Source organism: Solanum verrucosum, unplaced genomic scaffold (genome assembly GCF_900185275.1).
Source record: "Solanum verrucosum unplaced genomic scaffold, falcon-dt-bn FXZP01000261.1, whole genome shotgun sequence".
NCBI classification, from domain to species: Eukaryota; Viridiplantae; Streptophyta; class Magnoliopsida; order Solanales; family Solanaceae; genus Solanum; species Solanum verrucosum.
This window is the reverse complement of record NW_026019969.1, coordinates 9,054,757-9,073,818: the sequence shown is the minus strand read 5'-3', so window position 1 is coordinate 9,073,818 and position 19,062 is coordinate 9,054,757. Positions and strand designations below refer to the sequence as shown.

Genomic DNA, 19,062 nt, shown 5'->3' with positions numbered 1-19,062 from the left:
CCGGACCGGGACGGACCGGTAAAATCCCGGTTTCCGTCCCGTTACCCCTCCCGGACCGGAACAAGTCCGGAATTAACCGGCACTATCCGGAACCGAGACGGAACCGGTAACGGACCGGAACGGACCGGAACCGGAACCGGAACCTCCCGGTTCCGTTGCCACCCTTATGCGTAGCCAATTAGCAAATCAAGGTTATTAATGCATGTATTAGCATGGCTAAAGACACAATTGTCCCTGAAAGTGTACAGAGCTAAAGAATGTGGATGATATTTTTGTAAATAAACATTTCTTTTAGAAATTATGCAATGTGTGTTATTTTTAATACATCAAATCAAAAATAAGAAATAACGACAGCATAACTAATCCCTGCATTATTTATTCCAGCATTACTAACACACCTTGTTGAACACTTTTCTTATACATCCTACCAAACGATCCCTAAGGGGCATATGCAAGCTAAATGCATGTGTTCACATAGCAAATATGATATATAGGATTTTGGAGGGGTCAAGAGATAGAGTGAGGGAGATTATTTCACTATAGTTATAATTTTGGTTTACTACCTCTTTGACTTGTTTGGATACTAATCCTCTATAAATGTGTCTAGGCCATATTGTGTGCAGGTCTGTATCCCAATGTATCTGCGAGAGAAGAAGGCATTGCTACAACTGCTCTTGGGAACCTAAAACAGAGTGCAAATGTTTCAGCAAAGAGTTACCCTGCGTGGTATGATGGAAAACGAGAAGTTCACATTCACCCTTCCTCAATCAACTCTGACTTAAAAGCTTTTCAGTACCCATTTCTCGTCTTTCTTGAAAAGGTTTGCATTTTCATGATTTTTTACTCTGAAAAACTAACATTTGGTTTCTCTGAGCTTATCTATGGATGTCCTCCATGCTTTCATTAAGTGTTTCTTCTTTCTGTCGCTTAAGGTGATAGGAATTTGTAGGTGTCTTTTCTTTATGAAATTCGTTGTTTTCACTAAACACCTTTGTCCCTTTTATTTGGGATAAACAAAGAAAAGCCAGGCATTTTCACATGCTTGGCCCATGAAAAAGAATCAAGCTCGCACATGGAGGAGTGTGTGGAGAAAAAATATAAGTAAATAAAAGTGTGCTTTTAGATGAGATGGTCACACATTACTAAATTATAGTTAATTATAAGTTCCTATCAAAATCCACTTTGACAAACAGGTACTACTTTAGGTACTCTAATTTGAAGGATGGGGCTGGTAATTCCTAGGTTCTTCTGTTTACTTCTCTAAATATTACTCACTCCATCCCATTTTATATGAGGTACTTTGACTTGGCACAAACTTTAAGAACAATGGAAAGATTCTATAATGTTCCAAAAATACCCTTATTAATAATTAGTGTAAAAGAAAGATAGAATATGATAAAGTGGTGAAAAGAAAGAAAAGGTTATAACAAAGTATTGAAAAAAGTGTTTAAAGTACTGTTGACTGTCAGAAAAAGAGAAAAGTATTTGTATTATATTGCATTTCAATAACTTTTTCTTTAAATTAAAAGCGTGCAACTATTGAAATATGAGATTCAAGAAGGGTAAAATAGGGATAATGTCATTAAATATTTACCAAATAAGGAAATGTGTCATTTTTTTTGGGACCGACCAAAATGGAAAGTGAGTCACATAAATTGGGACAGAGGGAGTAGTTTGTTTTGGAATTGTGGGATTTGAGTCCCTGGTGAAAGGGTATCTAAGAGTTCAAATCGGGTAAAGATGTCTTCTTTTTCTCTTTGTGAGTTCATAGTAAACGTATTCAAATTGTTCACCTTAACTATTTGACTCACGTTCTGTATTTCAAAATGTTTATTGACTAAATATTTTACATGATCAAATTTTATCTCAAGTTATATATTTTGTTGCACATATTTCTAAGATGTAATTCTTATTTATGCTATTATTTCAGGTAGAAACTAACAAGGTATTTTTGCGAGACACTACTGTAGTCTCTCCTTATACTATACTGCTTTTTGGTGGCCCAATAAACGTTCAGCACCAGGTATCTTTTGTTTATGGCCATGCTTGCATACCCTACTTTTTCTTTTCCATAACTTGTTAAGTTCTTGTTTCTTATTTCTCAATTTGTAGTAGGTGTCAAATTTCATTTTCCAAATTTTCTCAAAACTGTCACTCAAGACTTTGAAGCGTTGTCCATCTTATGCTGTCTAGTGACAGCAGGGTAGGAGCCTTACCTGGCAAAGTCAGAGAAAAAAGGAAAAGGAAACAAGAACTGTTGAGAACTATGAATACACAGTTACCTTTATCTAAAAAAAAACGATGATTTGCTTTGTTGTTTATTTATCAAGGAAGATTGAGCATTTGTGCTACGAAATGCTAAAATAAAAATGCTCTATTGTGTTCTTCAGTACACTCTCCTTTACATTGGTTTTGCTTCCATGGTTTTCAATGCAGAAGTAGGGTATTTCTTCATTTAATCCCTATACCCTCTCGAAAAGAGGTAAATAAAGGCGGAAAAAGTAAAACAGATGCATCACTTCCAAAACAACCAATATAATTTGTTTTTACTACTATTATTTAGGAGAATTGGGGGCATTTTCTTACTCTGGAAACTGGTATCAAGTACTAGTATAAAAGTAGCATACTTCCCCTGACCTCCTTCATGGGAAATCTGATAAAATTGTGGAAGTAGCATACTTTCTCTAAAGAGCTTTCCTTTTGGCCTTTTCAATTTCGAAGGCATGATTCTGTGGAAAATTAAGTCAATCTTTTACCTTGGGTCCAGATTGGCCTCAAATGTTAGCAAGATCTTACCAATTCAATTCCTAATTATTGCAGTTTTATGCAGGAAAAAAAGGCTAGAACCCATTCACATATGTTTCAACATTAATTGTTTGCTATATACTTGTAATTATTTGTCCTTTTTGAGGAATATTTTCTTCTTGTTGGTTCCTAGTCATGTCTTTCACCTGTTTTTGTAGTATTTTGGTGATATTTATCTCTTTTTCTAAATAGTTTGTAATTATTCTTTTCCAGACTGGAACAGTTACCATAGATGGATGGCTAGAAGTTGCCGCGCCAGCACAAACAGCTGTGCTATTTAAGGAACTCCGGCTGACTCTTCATGATATTCTCAAGGAGCTTATTCGTAATCCACAGGTAGATGTTTTATCTTATACTAACAGCTAGTACAATTTGTTTCAGTACTAGCATTTACTGTTTCTTTCTGGTAGCAATCACCTAATTATAGATGAATAAGTCAGGGTCACAACCTTGAAACCTTCATGCTTATTGGAGTGCCTTTATAAAAAGATAAGAAATAGATGCTTTATTCCCTTAGTTCTGATTTTTCGATGCAGTAACCAAGATCATTTTAAGAAATCTGAAGAGATTTTAGTTGATGTACATTGCATTTTTCCACCATAACTTAAGGAGACAAAGGATACTTTTCAAATTTCTATCACTGTCAGCAGATTTGGAAAAAAAAAGAGGAGAGCGAATGCCAAATTGCTGCCCTGTTGAGGGAATGGTGTGCTCCCATTCTGGCACTTGATCTGCCCCTTTTGGGCTATTCCTACAAAAAAAATGATGTCTTGTCTATGTTTCTCTTCACATTGCATTGATGTTTGCTAGGATACTCCATATGTTTTGGTTATTTGTAATAAAAGATCCTTCGATGTTCCTATACAATGTCCTCTCGAGCAATGTGCTACTGACATTCACTTTCTTTGGCTATTCCCTGTTGAATGTAATATGAGCACATGTGTCTTTTCTGTTCCAACAAAGAAAAGGTTCTGCATACAACCTCCTTCCTCTATGACCCAAAGGTCTCTCCGGGCACAATCTTTCTCACCACTATGATAGCCATCGATTCAAGATCCTAATCAATTTTTAGAGGCACAGGGAATCTTTTCATTGTTTGAGCTTTTGGCAATTGTTTGCATATCATTTTTCCTTTTTTTTGTTTGTGTCATTAAATTTCTTTTCTTTAGGTAGACATTACCATATAGCTGCTGTTAAATGCTTTTTAAGGTTTGCGATCATATTTGGTTTCCATTCAAATGTTCAGCCCTTTACACCTTTGTTTTGGATTGGTGAATTCTCCTGACATCTGATTTTTTAGGCTTCCAAGGTGACTGATAATGAAGTTCTCAGATCTATAATCCAGCTGCTGTTAGAAGAAGATAAACAAAGAAAATAACCATTAAGCCTTGGATCAGGTGATCATTGCGCGCCCAGACATAGCTAGCAGAAACACCTAGGAGAGCTCAACCTTTTGTAGGATTAGAAAAAGGAAACTTGCTGCTATCGATGGACTGTCTGGTTGCTGATATCTCGTGGGTGAGGTGATGGACTATCTGTTTGCTGATCTCAGGAGTAGGACAAAATATGTTCTTTGCTTAATTGATCATGAATCATCCCACAAAATTAATCATTCAGCAATTGACAGAATCACTAAAGTTGGATATTATCCCAAAAAGCTAATGAAGAACTATGTTTGGCTGGAAAGGAACAAGACATGCTTTGCGGGGTAAAGACTGCAGATTGATAAATTTGAAAAATAAATGTATCAAAAACATTTAATTAATCTTTTACGAATGTCAAAGTTCAGTTCATACAAATGTAATTCACCCAAGTTTGAACGAATTGGGTTGTGACGGTTGCATCATCAAACAAATTACCAAGCTGATTACTCCTTTTATTACATAATAAAAAAAATCCAAATCTTGGTGTGTTTTGTTTGGACTTGAACGGTTGCTGTGAGCAAAAATAATAAAACAAGAACTAATGTATGCAGTAATCGCGACATATAGGTAGGTACCTAAGTCAATAATCAATATATATTAATGTACACCTCTTTGTTAAGAAACTGTAAATAAACTTATATTAACAACTCTCAATGTAGTAGTACTATATTTCAATATTGTTAATATATTTATTATTATTTGACATAACATCTACGTATTATGGGCAGTATTTATGCAAAAAAATAAAAGGGAAATTAGGGTAAGATAGTACTTATCACGTGCATATGCATATGAGTTTTATAACATTTGAAACTCATGTGCAATTGATTGTTTATATCAAATCAATAAATATATGACATGTAGCGTACAATTTCACTTCATTAAATTAGTTACTACATTAATTTGGTGTAAATAATCAAACCTTAAGTTGGATCTAATCATTAGGCTAAGAGATTATTATCCATAGAGATTATTAACCATGTACATATAGTGCAAAGTACACATATACATCTACTTATATATATATTTTCTCAAAAATTCTACGTTTACATTTTTTGCTTCCACTTATATCTGCTTATCAGAAGCGAAGGTGAGAGAGATCAAATCCAAACTCTCTCATGGCGAAGCACTCCTTTTCCCTCTCTCCTCTCTCTTCCTTCATCCTCCCTAGAGGCGACACTCTCTTTTACCTTATTGCCCTTTTCTCCATCCTATCCCTTCTCATCCACCATCTCTCCCCTGTCTCCGCCGAGAGCCGCCACTTCGAGGGTTTCGACGCCGATGAAATCGACGACTTTGGGGACTCCGACGAACCAATATCCGCCGCTAAACACCTCCCTCCTCCTCCCCTTACCACTACCCTCTCAGTTTCCGACCCTATTGAATCTCATCATGGTCCTCCTCCTCCTTCATCTGATCCCGCCCCTCAAGTTACATCTCAGCCGTCCGATCCGAAACCCGCCTCGACATCCTTTGAGGTCTGGGATGAGGATGAGTTCGAAGGTATCCCTCAATCTACACCCTCTGATTCACCTTTAATTACGGAATCCGACACTGCTGCTTCTTCTGAATCCGATCCCGGTTTGAAACTTGAACCAGAGTCTGAGCCTGAAAGTCCGAAATCCATATCGTCTTATACTGTTGAGATAGTTTGTGTTTCTTTCTTGATTATGTTTGTTATAAACTATTTTACTGGGAAAAAAGAGAACGAGAAATTAGCCTTAGCTTGGGCTAGTAAATTTGCAACAAAGGACTCTATATTTGATAAGAATTTCAGTTTGTTGGGTGTTGGGGAAACTGATGATTCACCATTGTTGTTAAAAGAAGGACAAAATGTGTTCAAGTTTTATGCAAGTGGGAGGAGATTTTGCCAGGGTTTGCTGGCTACCATGGAGCTTAAAAGTAGGCACGATTTGATTTCCAGGTTGTACAATATGGTGGTGCCTTGCAAAGATGAGATAACCTTTGAGGTGTATATGAATGATGATGCAATGGATCATGTGGTTGTTGCTGTGGCTAAGAAGAAATTGGCCAAGACAATGCAAAAGGAGACTACAGATCTGCAGAGATTTGCATCATTGGTGAGTCCACCAAGTGGTAAGAAGTGGATTGCTGAGGAGTTAGCTGTTGTAGCTGAGTCAAAGGAGGTGGCAGGGGATATGCTCAATGAAACCGTGCTTGATCAGGTTTGGCTCTGTCTAGCTTGAGTGCTATTTCAGTCATGCTTTCATAGTACATAGTATTCTCAGATATTATATTGTTAGAAATAATATGAATATCAGTTTGATTGCGTTGCTGATTTGTGCTAGATTAATTTTGTTTTTCTTTTGCTGGAATGTTTGTGAAACTAGCTAATCTAACTCAATTGTCATTCTGGTCTGTTGTATGTTTCCGGTGGCCCTTATTGAGCAGCCAAAGTGTCTAATAGAGATTATTGGTGGAGCATTGCAACCCTTCTGCTTGATGTTACTAATTTTCAGGATGTGGAGAATTATGGTGTTATAGGATTTTTTTTTTAACTATGAAGCTATTAGTCAAAAGTGATGATGAAAGGTCAAAGTAATTACGCCTTGTGGAAGCTGATGATTTATTGAATCGGATAGAGAGCGGGCAATGTGTGGTAGAGTTTCTTAGAGACAGAGATGGTAAAGTACTTCCTTTTTTGGGGATTTTGGAAAATAAACTGATGTTAAAATAGCTAGAAGAGGAGAGAGTAGTATGACAATGTCATCCCAAAGTCATTATTGAAATGGCACTATATGTGGTTCCTAGAGTGGAAAAAGAGACGAACTGGATTTTAATGTCAGGAATATAAATCATCAATACATCTAATACAAAAACTTACTGAAGATACTTTCCTTTCACCGATTAAAAAGCATGAAGATACTTTATTAATTCTTTTTTTCCAATTTCAGTATAGATGCTAATTGGAGGGTGGAGTGGGTACCCAACTCATTTGCTTTTCTGTGCTCCCCTTTTACATTGAAATGACTCCTTACGCTTCACTTACTTCAGTCCTTCCTCTTTTCTCCCAAGCAAACAGGGTAAAATAGTGTCATCATCAATTTCGATGAAGAAATATAATACTCTTTTTTCTGGAGCATGATAAGTAGAGAGTTGGTCATGTAAATTGGGGTAGCGATGAAGTACTTGATACAAATTTCTTTTAGATTGGTTTACGAGGAAAAAGTAGGTGTCATTTTTTGCTTAGGATTGATGAGATAAAGAAATTTCTAATTGTTGAATTTGGGATTGATTAAGGGCAGCCCGGTGTACAAAACATCCCGTGTTAACAGATTCTGGGGAAGGGCTGTACCGCAAGGAGGTGACGTAGATAGTCTTATCCTAATGCAAGCATTAGTGGCTGCTTCCATGGTTAGAACCCATGAACTATAGGTTGCGTAGAAACAACTTAACCGGTGCTCCAAGGCTCCCCTTGGAATTTGGGATTGACTGGTTAAGTGAAATTCCTTATTTTGAAGAGTAGATTTTCTTAAGTATAAATATGTTGTAATCTGGTAGAGTTGATGTTCAGTCGAAGAATGGAGGTAGGAGAAGAAAGCACAAGGCTTGGGATTTTACTCCTCTTGCTTTAATGTGGGGTCATTTGGAAAGAGAGCAATAGGAGAGCCTTTGAAGGTGTGGAGATCAGCTTTGCTCATTTGATGAGTAGTCTCCGGTTCGTTATTTTCTCGTGGTGCTCCCATGTAGTTCCTGCTTGTATAGAGGATTGGGTGTCTTTCGGAGAGAACCATATTTTGTAGGTTTCTCCTTTTTTTGGTTTGACACTTACATACAGCCATGGTGGCCTTGTTATTATCAATAAAACACTTTACCTGATAAAAAAAAGTAAACCAGCTATTTACCATTCTTATTATTTCTAGTTTTTTTGATGAAACTGTTGTGAGTTGAAGCATTCTATCTTTTCCCTTGAATCGATGCTCGTTTAAGGGTATTATTTTTGGTACATAGGACAAATCCTAGTCAATAGTGCAGGAGTATTGAACTGTGTGACTTGAAGGGTAATAATATTTGTGCCAAGAGGAGTGGTAATTCTATTACAAATGTTGCAAGGAAAGACTTTTCTGTGGAAAAGGAATTTGACTACATCTGAAATCACAACTGTTCGCGTGTGTCTACGCCTCTCTCTTCTGCTCCATGAACATATTTGTCCAGTTTTAGCAACTACTTTTCATTACTGTGGTTGTAACCTACCCCATTATTATGTTTATTTGTCCATGGCTAGTCCTCTATACCTCGCCCAGAGAGTTCTTTTCACTTGCTCTCTCCTCTTCTGTGGGACTATTTGATTCTTTGGTTCACACAGTCTCTCTGAATGGCAGGCTAAGTGAGTAATATGTAATATAGTTTTATGTTGATACCTGCAGGTTTTCGGTGACAAAGCATATGAGAAATTTGGTAAAGGTTTCATCTCGATGCATTTCTCTGATCAACATCTGGGGTCACACAAGAAGATGCTGGTGTTCAAGTTTGCTCTCCCTGATGCCAAAAACATGGCTGACATGACCCGGCTTGTGGCTCTTGTACCTTATTACATCGACTTAATTGGACGATACAAGCTGAGCTCGCATGTGAGTAATAATTATGGATGAAGCTTTTACTGTATGTTAAATTTGAGCTCGTTCATATTTTTTCTAACTTTTGTTTTATATTGTTCAGGCCCGCACTAAAACTGACGGAGCAAGAATGAAGGTTGCTCAAGAAATTTACAAAGAACTTCAGAATGCCAGGCAAGAAGCACTGCAGAGGAAGAAGGTAGAGGAAGCTGAGGCTAAACTTAGTGCAGAGGCACTTCGCAAGAAAGAGGCTAAAGACCGTGCTCGGCAGATGAAGAAGGCAATGCCAAAAATGAAGATGACCCGTACTGGGTAGAATTGATTTTATATGCCATCTTAATTTTCTCTGAATCTCATCAATGGTCATTGTGTGTCTCAGTGAGTTTGCTTCTTGTATTAGGTAGACGGGGGATGTCTCAATGTTGGCTCTGTATCTTAGTTAAGTAGTCTAGGAGTCTTCCTTATTTTGGCCACAGGTTGTGGATTTTGCATTAGTCTGGTGCCTATTGTGAAGTAATGGGTGCACTCAGTTAAAATAATATTTTGTTAGAACTGAGAACAGTTTCTAATTACACTAAAGTAGAAAATATTAGACTTGAATTTTGGTGGTCTATGTGACTAGAATGATTGCTTGCTACAAAGTTGATGTAGTTTATCTGGCTACTACAGAGCTGATGAAGCAATCACCACATTGGTAGACCTTTTTATAAAATTTACTGGTGTTCTTTTATCCCAATCATCATTTAACCCACATTGTATTGTTGCAATACAAGATTTGATGATTTATGAGAGCTTTTATCAGTAATGGCCGTAGAAAATGCGACACTGTAGGCCTAGAAAGGACCTTGATTGCTCTGCAGGAGATCCAATACCTCATGCATTGGGAAATTGGTGTAGACTAAAATAACCTGCTGGAATATGTATGATCAACAAATGCATGACTTAACCACTTGGCCAAATTGTTTTCCAAGAATGTTATGGATCTTGTTCAGCAACTACATATCCAACGTAATCTCTCAAAGGAGGTCTGGAGAGGGTAGAGTATAGGCAAACCTTACCTCTACCTATAGGTACAGAGGCGGTTTTGTCTAGCAGACGTGAAATAATCAGGCAACAATGAAAATCTTTTTAACAAGTGGCTGTTATTATATGATCATTTTGAAGTTATAAGAAACAGTACAGCCACATTTCCCTCTTCCCCAGCAATTGTACATAAATGTATCTTAAATAGTACTAATGAATAGAGCTTGCCACTGCTACATGCATGGCATCGTCATCTTTTCAGTGAGAAGATGTTCCGCAGCTTTTTCTTGAAGAACATTGGTGAAGCTGAACCAAGAATTGGCCAAGTGGTTATGATAGCAATATATGCAAGTACCCACATTGAAATCTTACTACGCCGAGAAAGCTGATTTAAACATCTTTTAACAGGAACAATCACTGCATCAAAATCTGGTTCAGGAGTCACCAGCATTTTTGCAGGTCCTCTCGAACCAGCATCTTCCAACCTGGTGCTCTCACTTCTCGGATCAAACTGAGTTGTTGCATTTGTTTCTAGCTGCATCGCACCATTGACACCTCTAATCCTATCTCCAGCCTTGTCATCTTTGACCGGCTGCTCATTCTGCTGACTTCCTACTTCACCTGATGGATCATTGCTAAATGCAGTCACCAATCCGTCTTCTCTAATATTCACATATGGTGGATCAATGGATGTTTCCAGGGAACTATGCACTGTAGTAACCTGCATAATACAATGACATAAAGACTCCCAATCACTCTTAACATCAAATCTCATTCTGATATACAAGAATTCACCATTGTTTGTCCGGGGGCTTCATAATAACTAACAAATAGAGCTATCAATCAGCATAGCTAATTAACGAAGTATGTGCGCTGATCTTTATAGAGTATGAGCAGTTTCAAGGTGAGTGTACAAATTTGCATACCTTTTTGCTATGGATCAATGAGCTGGAGTTCAAAGCACAAAGAAATTCATCAACAGCCCTAACCCACCTACACATAAGGAGCACATCATAAACTTGTTCTCATTAAGTATTGTTAACATAGCTAATGCCACTAAGTAGTCATCACACTTTAATAGAAAACTCGAAAGGGAAAGTAATACATCTGAATACTTATACGTATTACTGAATTCTCTAATTGAGATCTCCAACAACCCCTAAGTCTGTAGTCACGGATAGGAGAACTCAGGTTTTTCATCATAAACTTGTTCTCACCAAGTACTGTTGCCATAGCTCATGCTACTAAGTAGGCATCACACTTTAATAGAGAATTAGAACGGACAAGTAATACATCTGAATACTACATATTATTGAATTCTCTAATTTAGATCTCCTACAACCCCAAAGTCTATACTCACAGAGAACTCAGTCTTTTTTTTTTTATCTTTACGTTTTGGAGCATTTTCGCATGCTAAAAGAGGTAAAGAACTAGATGGTTGAATAATGACAAGATGCATTAATTTAACAAAGAGAAAAAGAAAATAAATTACAATGCCAAAAACCATATCTGATGAATGTAAGGCAAATTACCAGAGGCTTTTTGCAGTCATCCCTTCAAAATATCCCAAGTGTCCTCCATGGCGCGTGGTAGCTAGTACAATATTTTTGTTTGCCCTGGAAGAGAATTATGTTAATCATACAATATTTAAAGGCACACAACACACACATAAAAAAAAAAAAAAAAAAGAGAAAACAATCAGGGGCATACAAAGATGACATGCGAATGACTTTGAACTAACAACAGGTCGATATAAGCAAGCCTCAACCAGCAATAGATAAGGTAAGGTTTCTTGCACAAACGCCTTAGTTTCCATTATGTTTGGCGCCAGGCTGACAAATTAAATTATTATTTCATGTCTTACTTGATAACTATACAATTATATCCTTTCTCCAAACAAACATATAATCTTGCAACTCTATTAATTCACATAGTAGCGTTCTGTCCTATCTGGCAATTCGACTAAAGCTAAAAGGAGAGACCGTGCAACACACAAGATGACATACCGACATTCATCCCATGGAATTGCTTCCCTTGTACAAACTGGATCATCCAAGGCACTAACGCAAAGGAGAGGAACCATCACATTTCCTATATAACTGGTACAGCTAGCTTTCCTGTAATATGTATCAACAGTCTTGGGGAGAGGGGATGGAAATAAATGCTGACTAATTAGCAATCGAACAGATGTACTGAAAAAGGAGGCAGATTTGTGTTACCTCAAGATCAGCAAGAACACGAGTAGAACTGTGGTCAAAATCTCTTACAGAACGTGCCTGCAAGAGAAACAAAGAAAAAATGCAATCAGGATAAGCAATACAGAAAAAGATAGATCATCTACTTGTTAGTAAGTTAGTTGCATATATTATCAACTATATTAACTCTTAAAAAATGAATCAGATGTGCCATAGTAGGTGTCAAAAAAGTGGACTTGACCACATCCTTGAAGTTAAATTTAGGATAAGGATATTATATATAACCGTTTATCTGAGGGCACCTGTGTTTCACAAGCTTCTTGATACTGCAATGGTGCTAAAAGTTTAAATAAAGAGCATCAAAGGTTTCTTGTCCTCTATACTAGTTTTATTTCCTGTTTTCTCTGTAGTAGGTCTCATCTCAGGAGGAACACCCGAAACTAAACTAAAAGGGATAGACATCAATTTATGAGAAGGTACGACTACCCTGGGGCTTACATAATTATATTTCGTCCTTCCTTCGCACTAAGATAATTAAAAAAATTATCAGACGTTAGATATAGCATTTACTATCTTTCGACATATAGATTTCTTATAGTATACTATTCCAGATGCATTCACACATGTTGTATTTCCCAACTAAAACACCCACCATTTTATGTTAAGTCAGCACTATGCTCCTTTATAGGAAAACTTATAGTTTGGTCGCATCATGCATGCTAGAAACCTCGAACCTCGGTGATTACAACAACTCAATAAGTTTCAATTAAGGAAACGCCACATAAGTTGGTCTTTCTTAGCAGGTCCAAGCATGATAGTCATAGTATCAAAAATCATTTAAAGATTGAAGTTGAATACAAAGCACATGCTACATCTGAACCAGGGTTTAGTGCTAAATGGGCAAGGGTTCCATGATGATACCAACCCGAGAGTGGAATGGGTAAAAGAGGACTTATATAACCAGCCCAATTAGCATTGGATTGCTGCTCAGTTGATTGATTGATTTAAGTGACTGTCGTAGAAGATAAATCACTGACAAGAGACGACTAAGAGAAATAGATGACCTTAACAATGCCTTCCCAATCTGCCAACCGAGACATTACTGTCTGATGCCTGCAAAACTCAGATTTTGCCACACAAAAGAATTAGGACATCTGATAAAGGCCAATTTGAAAAAAACGACCAAGAGTATTAAAGAACATAGAATTAACTTAGGAGTAGTGCCATCATCACAGCTAGGAAAGCCATCAAACGAAATACAATATCAGACTGATAAAGGAGACTGCAGGGACTTACAGCTTGGCATAACCTTTTAATCCAATTGCCAGAGCTCTGTCATAGACTCTCTGCACAAGCCTGCGATTAATATACCTGTCACAAATCTGTAAAGAAAGAGAAAAGTGGATTTGACTCAGATATATAGAGAGAAGCAGGGATGAATTCTTGTGCAACCAAGCAAAGGACAGAATAACAAAATCAGGTACTTAAGGTACAGAATAAACTTAAGAAATGACTAATTTGACTTTTGTTGAATTAGGCTTCCACCATCGCTATCTTCATCTAGCATCTTCATAGAATTGTTTCAGGCAAGACAATCTTTCCAGATCATGATAATCCAACAGATCATACCATCCAGAATAACCCTTGACCCAACATACAAACAATATGTAGTAGAATCCAATTTAGAGGGAAGATATACCAGATAAAGAATGACATGTATGAAACCAAAGAAATTAGCAATACATCAATACCTTAAAAAAAGTCAGATAATGCAGATTAGTTGGTCTAGATACTAACCAAAAGGTCCCAAGGAGAACATATTGCAGCTGCCCCAACAATTGCAGTATTAGCTCCTTCCTCACCAAGATATTTTACCTGGAAATTAGTAATTGTCAGTAAAATAGTTATTGGCTTCGTTAAGAACATATGCCATATTGCATATGCCTGATCTCACTGGCTTCTCAAAATTTAGAAGAAGAATGCCCATTTACTTAAAAACATTGGAAATTGAATCATTAGCACATTGATTAATGCTTAAGGTTTGTAACATATCAAACTAAATCAGATGGACCAACTAGTAAACGGAAAATATATTATTTAGATGTGAATTTCTGTACTACTGCAGAAATTTTTGTAACAGTAATAATGTTTCTATACACTAGGGATTTGGTATATAAGGATGAAGAACTGACAAATTAAATGTTATGAAATCCATCGAGACAGTTGTCATATGCTTGTGTACCTGTTGTGTGTTCATGTATATGATCCTTTTTGACAATAACCTCTGAAAATATTTACTGCAAAAAGCTATGATAATTTGCTTCCATTATCTTTAAATGTAGGTTCACTTTTCAGGTAACCATAAAGAAGATTGTTTAGTACAAAAGTGTTGCAGAATTTTGTGGTCATATAAGGAAAATAATAGAATATTCAATTACAAAATATATAATGCCATACCAGAACATTAGCACCAATGCTAAGGCCAACAGTAAATAAAGGAGCCTGAGGGTATTGGGTGTGGAGATGGTCAATGACTCTTCGGGCATCTTCCGTCCATCCAGCATTATAAAAGCAATCAGACTGCCAGCAGATATCATGAATCTTGAGCTTTCATTGTTCAATAGTCCACAAACTATATAATGATAGCACAATAAACATTTTACTAGCAGAGTTATGCACCTTAGAGGCTTAGACTACTGCATTAAATTCACTATTTAACTTCTGCTATTTTCTAGTTTTATTTATTAATGTTTAGAGAGACAATTTACAGGCTCAGAGTTCAAGAGGACAAATAAGATACTAAGAAAATTTTCAGTTTCCTATATTTTCTCAGCCATAGCTTCTAGCTATGTTATGAAAAATGTGATCTAGCAACTAACGGAAAGTTCATTGAATCTCTCAGCTGACAAAAAATTCAACTGACGGAAATATAGATCGCATTTTCTCTTATCAAAAGCAACTAAACTGGAAAAGATAAAGTTTTTGCTCAAGGATGGAGTACTCACAGTTACTGACACTCCACCGAGACCCCGATGATTGCTCACAACGACATTCCATCCACGTTTGGCCATCTTGAAAGCAAGATGCTTTATGTACTGCTAAGTTAAAGCAGATTTAAGAAAGAATAAAACGAATATTTGCAGTGAACAACACGTAATCTCAAAGAATCATATGATAGAGCTCAATCAACTCTAGTATAAAGTTGAAATACTACAATTTTGTCAAAGTTAGAAGGCCTGATAATATCTATTGAGAGGAAAAGGGAAGAAAAATGTTTATAAACAGAAAAGAACAGAAGAGAATAAAAACTCGAATGAGGAAGAAATTATGTTTGCCCCAAAATTGATTCACCAAAAGAAAGAAAATTAAACAAGCAAGAAAATCATAATTTTGAAGGCAGCAGAAGAAGAGTGGACGAAAGCTTACAGCAGAATCAGAGTCACTTGTTAAACCAGGAATCACTAGCACGATGGGACTTTTATCATCACTCTGAACTCCATCAAAACGTTCAATGGATGGCTTTTTAACTAACAAATAAAAAAGAAACAGGATTGGTGGAAATTTACTCCATTAAGTAGTATATAAAAGCATTAGGGAATCAATAATTAACTGATCTGGTGAGATCTTGAACTTAAGACAAGTACTTGTTAAAGCAAATGATTCAAGAGAGAAGCTTTGCATATTTAGCAGGGATATCAAGTGCTATCAAAATGCAACCAATTAGATATTCCAAGCCCACCTTAAACATAGGTATTTCAATAAGCTAAAATAACTATTAGTCAACGGAAGTCATTTATGGTTCTTTTTTAAAAGGAAAAAAAAAATCAGAATTTCGTTTATACAATGAAGTTTGTTAAAGCGTGTGATCAACTCATCTAAAAGCTTAAGTTGTTAGATAGAACACACTTTTATTTACTTAATTGTATCTTCAACAAAGTAATTTATTGAATAAGCCACCTCAAAAGCAAGCACAATGATGATTGAGAAAAACACAGTAAAATCGCAAGTCATCTAAGCATAAAAAATCACATTTTCATAGAAAGGGGAGAATAAAGCTTCAAACACCCGCTTTCCATCACATACCCAAAAAAATATAAATTCAATCTTTTATTGGTTCATTCTAGAAATTCAAAAGGGGTTCTCCACATCCTAACATATGGAGTTGGAAGAGGTTCTTCCATAGCCTTTTTATTCTACTTTATGGTACTGTTATCACCCTTCATTGACTATTCTTACACAAAATAAATGGCAAAGCAAAACATACTATCATCTTCTTTCTCTCCCTGAACTTTCTCCTGTAACAACAAAAAAACTATAATTCGGTCCTCCTTAACTCAATTTGTTTACACTTTTTTAAGTTGCTTCAATAATTCCTCGTTGATATGTACTGAGGACCACCTTTCAAATTGTCCAAAGCATCCATTCATAAGGTCTAAGTTGTCTAGAACATAAAGCCTTTAGAATTGGTTAAGCAACATAGTTGGGAAACGTTCTCTATGACTAGTAAACACTTTCACTACTGGAACTCCATAAAGACTAGACTTCAGTCTTGTAGAGAAATTAACCACGTACATTGACATATTCCAGATTCTTATTCGTTATTTTGAAGTATATTGATTTCTAAAATACAAGCTTATTCAATCAAATTATGAGTTGAAATAATCCATCTTGAAATGACGGTGACTAGAATGTACTTTACCATCGATGTTCCTTAGCCAATCCAAAGCTATTGTCCCACCATCAGACAATTGAAATATCTGTCTGTAGACAAGAATGCATTAGTGACCAAAATGTAGCAATTCATCTGTGAAAACTAAGATATGTGAATATGATCTTTTTACAATCTCAAAGATAACTGCCTTGCCGACAATAAGTGCAGTGAGCTAAATGTCTGCCAATATTTACCCAACATACAAGGGAGACCAAAACTGATAGTATCATAGTATGAGCAGAAAAAAAAAACAGAGGTGAAACTAAATAAGTCTGTTAACTGTATTTGTCACCTTCGGTAGCTGCAAGCAGGTGCCCTTCCAAAGAACTGCAAAAAGGCTGTCTGTAGATGAGGACTGCAAAGCCACGGAGTAGACGAAAACCTGCAATGCACAATAGGAAAAATTCCAATAAATAAAGAACAAAAAGCCATGTATACTCATGACATACAAACTTCAGTACAAAACTCAGGATTACGACAATCCTATCACTTGCAAGACACAGTAAAGTATGTTGTCTAGAATTAACACTTCTTTGTTACTTATAAGATATACTCCTTTTGTCCCTGTTTACGTGGCACAATTGGAATTTCAAGATTCAATCTTCTACACTTTGACCATAAATTCAGACACAGAAGCTTTAAGTTTTTTAAAATTAAATTCATATATTCAAAGCCTATGTAAAAGTTCTATAAATACTAAATTGCTCTACCCTACACCAAAGATAAGAACATCACACTAGATAGCTATCATATCCATGGAATACAATCACAATAATTAATAATTCAAAATACATAAAAAAAATCTAATCAAAGAAAAACTGATGAACTCTCGAAAGGGAGTAATTAATTGATTACAACAACAATTGCTCAAAAACATATATATTAACATGATTTAGACTAACAATCCACCTGATAAAATGGGTTTTTTGAATGGTCCTAAATCATCATCAACATTATTCCAAAGTTCCACATATGATCAAGAACCAAAAGCATTCAAATGTACCAAGATTATATTTTTCTTAATCAGTTTTTTACCTGCCATTAAGAGTTTTACATTTGGAAACCACTTCTTGATAGAGGTCACAGCAAGAATTAAAGGTCAAAGAAACAGGCTTTCCCCTAAATCCAGTAAATAATTCTTGTATGAAGTACATCTCTATGAAATTATAGAGAAAAACAGATAGTAAAAACAGAGACCCCAAGAAATAATGAGAAATGGGTATCAAGAAAGCAACTTTAAGCAGAAGCTCATATGGGGATTCTGAGCTTAACTCAAAGCAATCCATGGCAATCTCAAAAGGGGGTGTTGGGTTTCTTGAAAAAAAGAAAAAAAAAAGAAAGATTGATGAGAAGAGAGAGACTACTTGAACAAGCGGACTAAATTATGCTGAAATTATATTAATTTATTTTAGGCGAAATGGTCTGATGCATTTGTACTTGTATGAATTTGTATTCTGGATCTTTCTATTTAACCTTTCACCAACTAAACTCCTAAATCTATTGAAACTTGATATTTTAAACCCTTTTTTTGACCTGTCATCCTATGTGGCATTTTTGTTCAAAATGTGTGTGATACACATAAAATAAGAGCGTGAAGTCTTATAAAAAAATCAAAATGTCAAGTTTTGACCTAATTAAGAGTATCTTCTTTCCCATTTATTCATTTACCATTGTTGGACAAATAAAAAAACTTTTTTTTGAGGCTTTTCTACTTATCTCCAAATTTTTTCTCCATTTTTTAAATTGTTTCAGGTTGCCTTTCATCTTCTTCAAAGGATTCATTATTTCTTGAACAAATTCAGTCTTTATTACTCTACAAAGAATTTTTACAAGTAACAAATTTCTTTCATTGCTCCAAACAAATAAATAGACTTATCGATTCTATTCTTCAACAAGTATTTCGTTTCCTCCGAACTTAACATTGTTAGAGCTATCAACAACTCCAATTTCTGCAAATCGTCAGAATACAAATCATAAAAAACTTTTAAATTGATCCAAAATTACAAAGAGGGGAAGAAAAAGAAAAAGAAACATGGAGGATGAGTGAATGAAGAGAATCTGAGGGTTGAGTAATTTGGACGAGTTGTGAGATCTAGGGTTTTGGAGCGAGTATCGCAGCCGTTTGGGCCATCACTGCTTTTTCCAAATCGAATGTGGAGCAGTCGCCCTCTCCATCTTTGAGTGGTAGCTCCACCACCACATCGCGGTGTACAGACGATTTTGTTGGTACTGCATTTTACTAGCGAAATCCTGTGGAGTGAGAGAGGAGGAAGAAGAGAAATTTGGAAGATAATTGGAAAAAAAGAAAAAGATTTTTCAAATAAAAT

At 36.0% G+C, this 19,062-nt stretch overlaps 3 protein-coding genes across 3 annotated transcripts in view; 2 read left to right on the top strand and 1 right to left on the bottom strand.

Annotated features, from left to right (window-relative positions):
* Positions 1–4,445, top strand: part of LOC125816556 (DExH-box ATP-dependent RNA helicase DExH7, chloroplastic) — a 31,276-nt gene extending 26,831 nt beyond the window's left edge. Inside the window, exons 31-34 of the mRNA XM_049496171.1 lie at positions 608–820; positions 1,931–2,023; positions 3,019–3,141; positions 4,106–4,445. Of these exons, the coding sequence (XP_049352128.1) occupies positions 608–820; positions 1,931–2,023; positions 3,019–3,141; positions 4,106–4,183 (507 nt within the window). The 3' untranslated portion in view covers positions 4,184–4,445. The remainder of the gene's footprint in view (positions 1–607; positions 821–1,930; positions 2,024–3,018; positions 3,142–4,105) is intronic.
* An 836-nt stretch (positions 4,446–5,281) lies between these two features.
* LOC125816553 (uncharacterized protein At5g49945) lies at positions 5,282–9,431 on the top strand. The gene is made up of 3 exons (XM_049496167.1): positions 5,282–6,415; positions 8,618–8,821; positions 8,910–9,431. Exons 1-3 carry the CDS (start codon positions 5,348–5,350, stop codon positions 9,120–9,122), a joined length of 1,485 nt encoding a protein of 494 aa, XP_049352124.1. The 5' UTR covers positions 5,282–5,347; the 3' UTR covers positions 9,123–9,431.
* Positions 9,432–9,929: 498 nt separating this feature from the next.
* On the bottom strand, positions 9,930–18,115 carry LOC125816550 (embryogenesis-associated protein EMB8-like). Its single transcript, XM_049496165.1, has 14 exons — positions 17,771–18,115; positions 17,028–17,117; positions 16,724–16,785; positions 15,451–15,551; positions 15,030–15,119; positions 14,482–14,604; positions 13,822–13,899; positions 13,321–13,406; positions 13,089–13,137; positions 12,049–12,105; positions 11,836–11,966; positions 11,362–11,445; positions 10,756–10,822; positions 9,930–10,550 (listed from the first exon to the last, which is right to left on the bottom strand). The coding sequence occupies exons 1-14, from the start codon at positions 18,019–18,021 to the stop codon at positions 10,080–10,082; spliced, it is 1,740 nt and encodes a 579-aa protein (XP_049352122.1). The 5' UTR covers positions 18,022–18,115; the 3' UTR covers positions 9,930–10,079.
* Between the last annotated feature and the right edge of the window lie 947 nt (positions 18,116–19,062).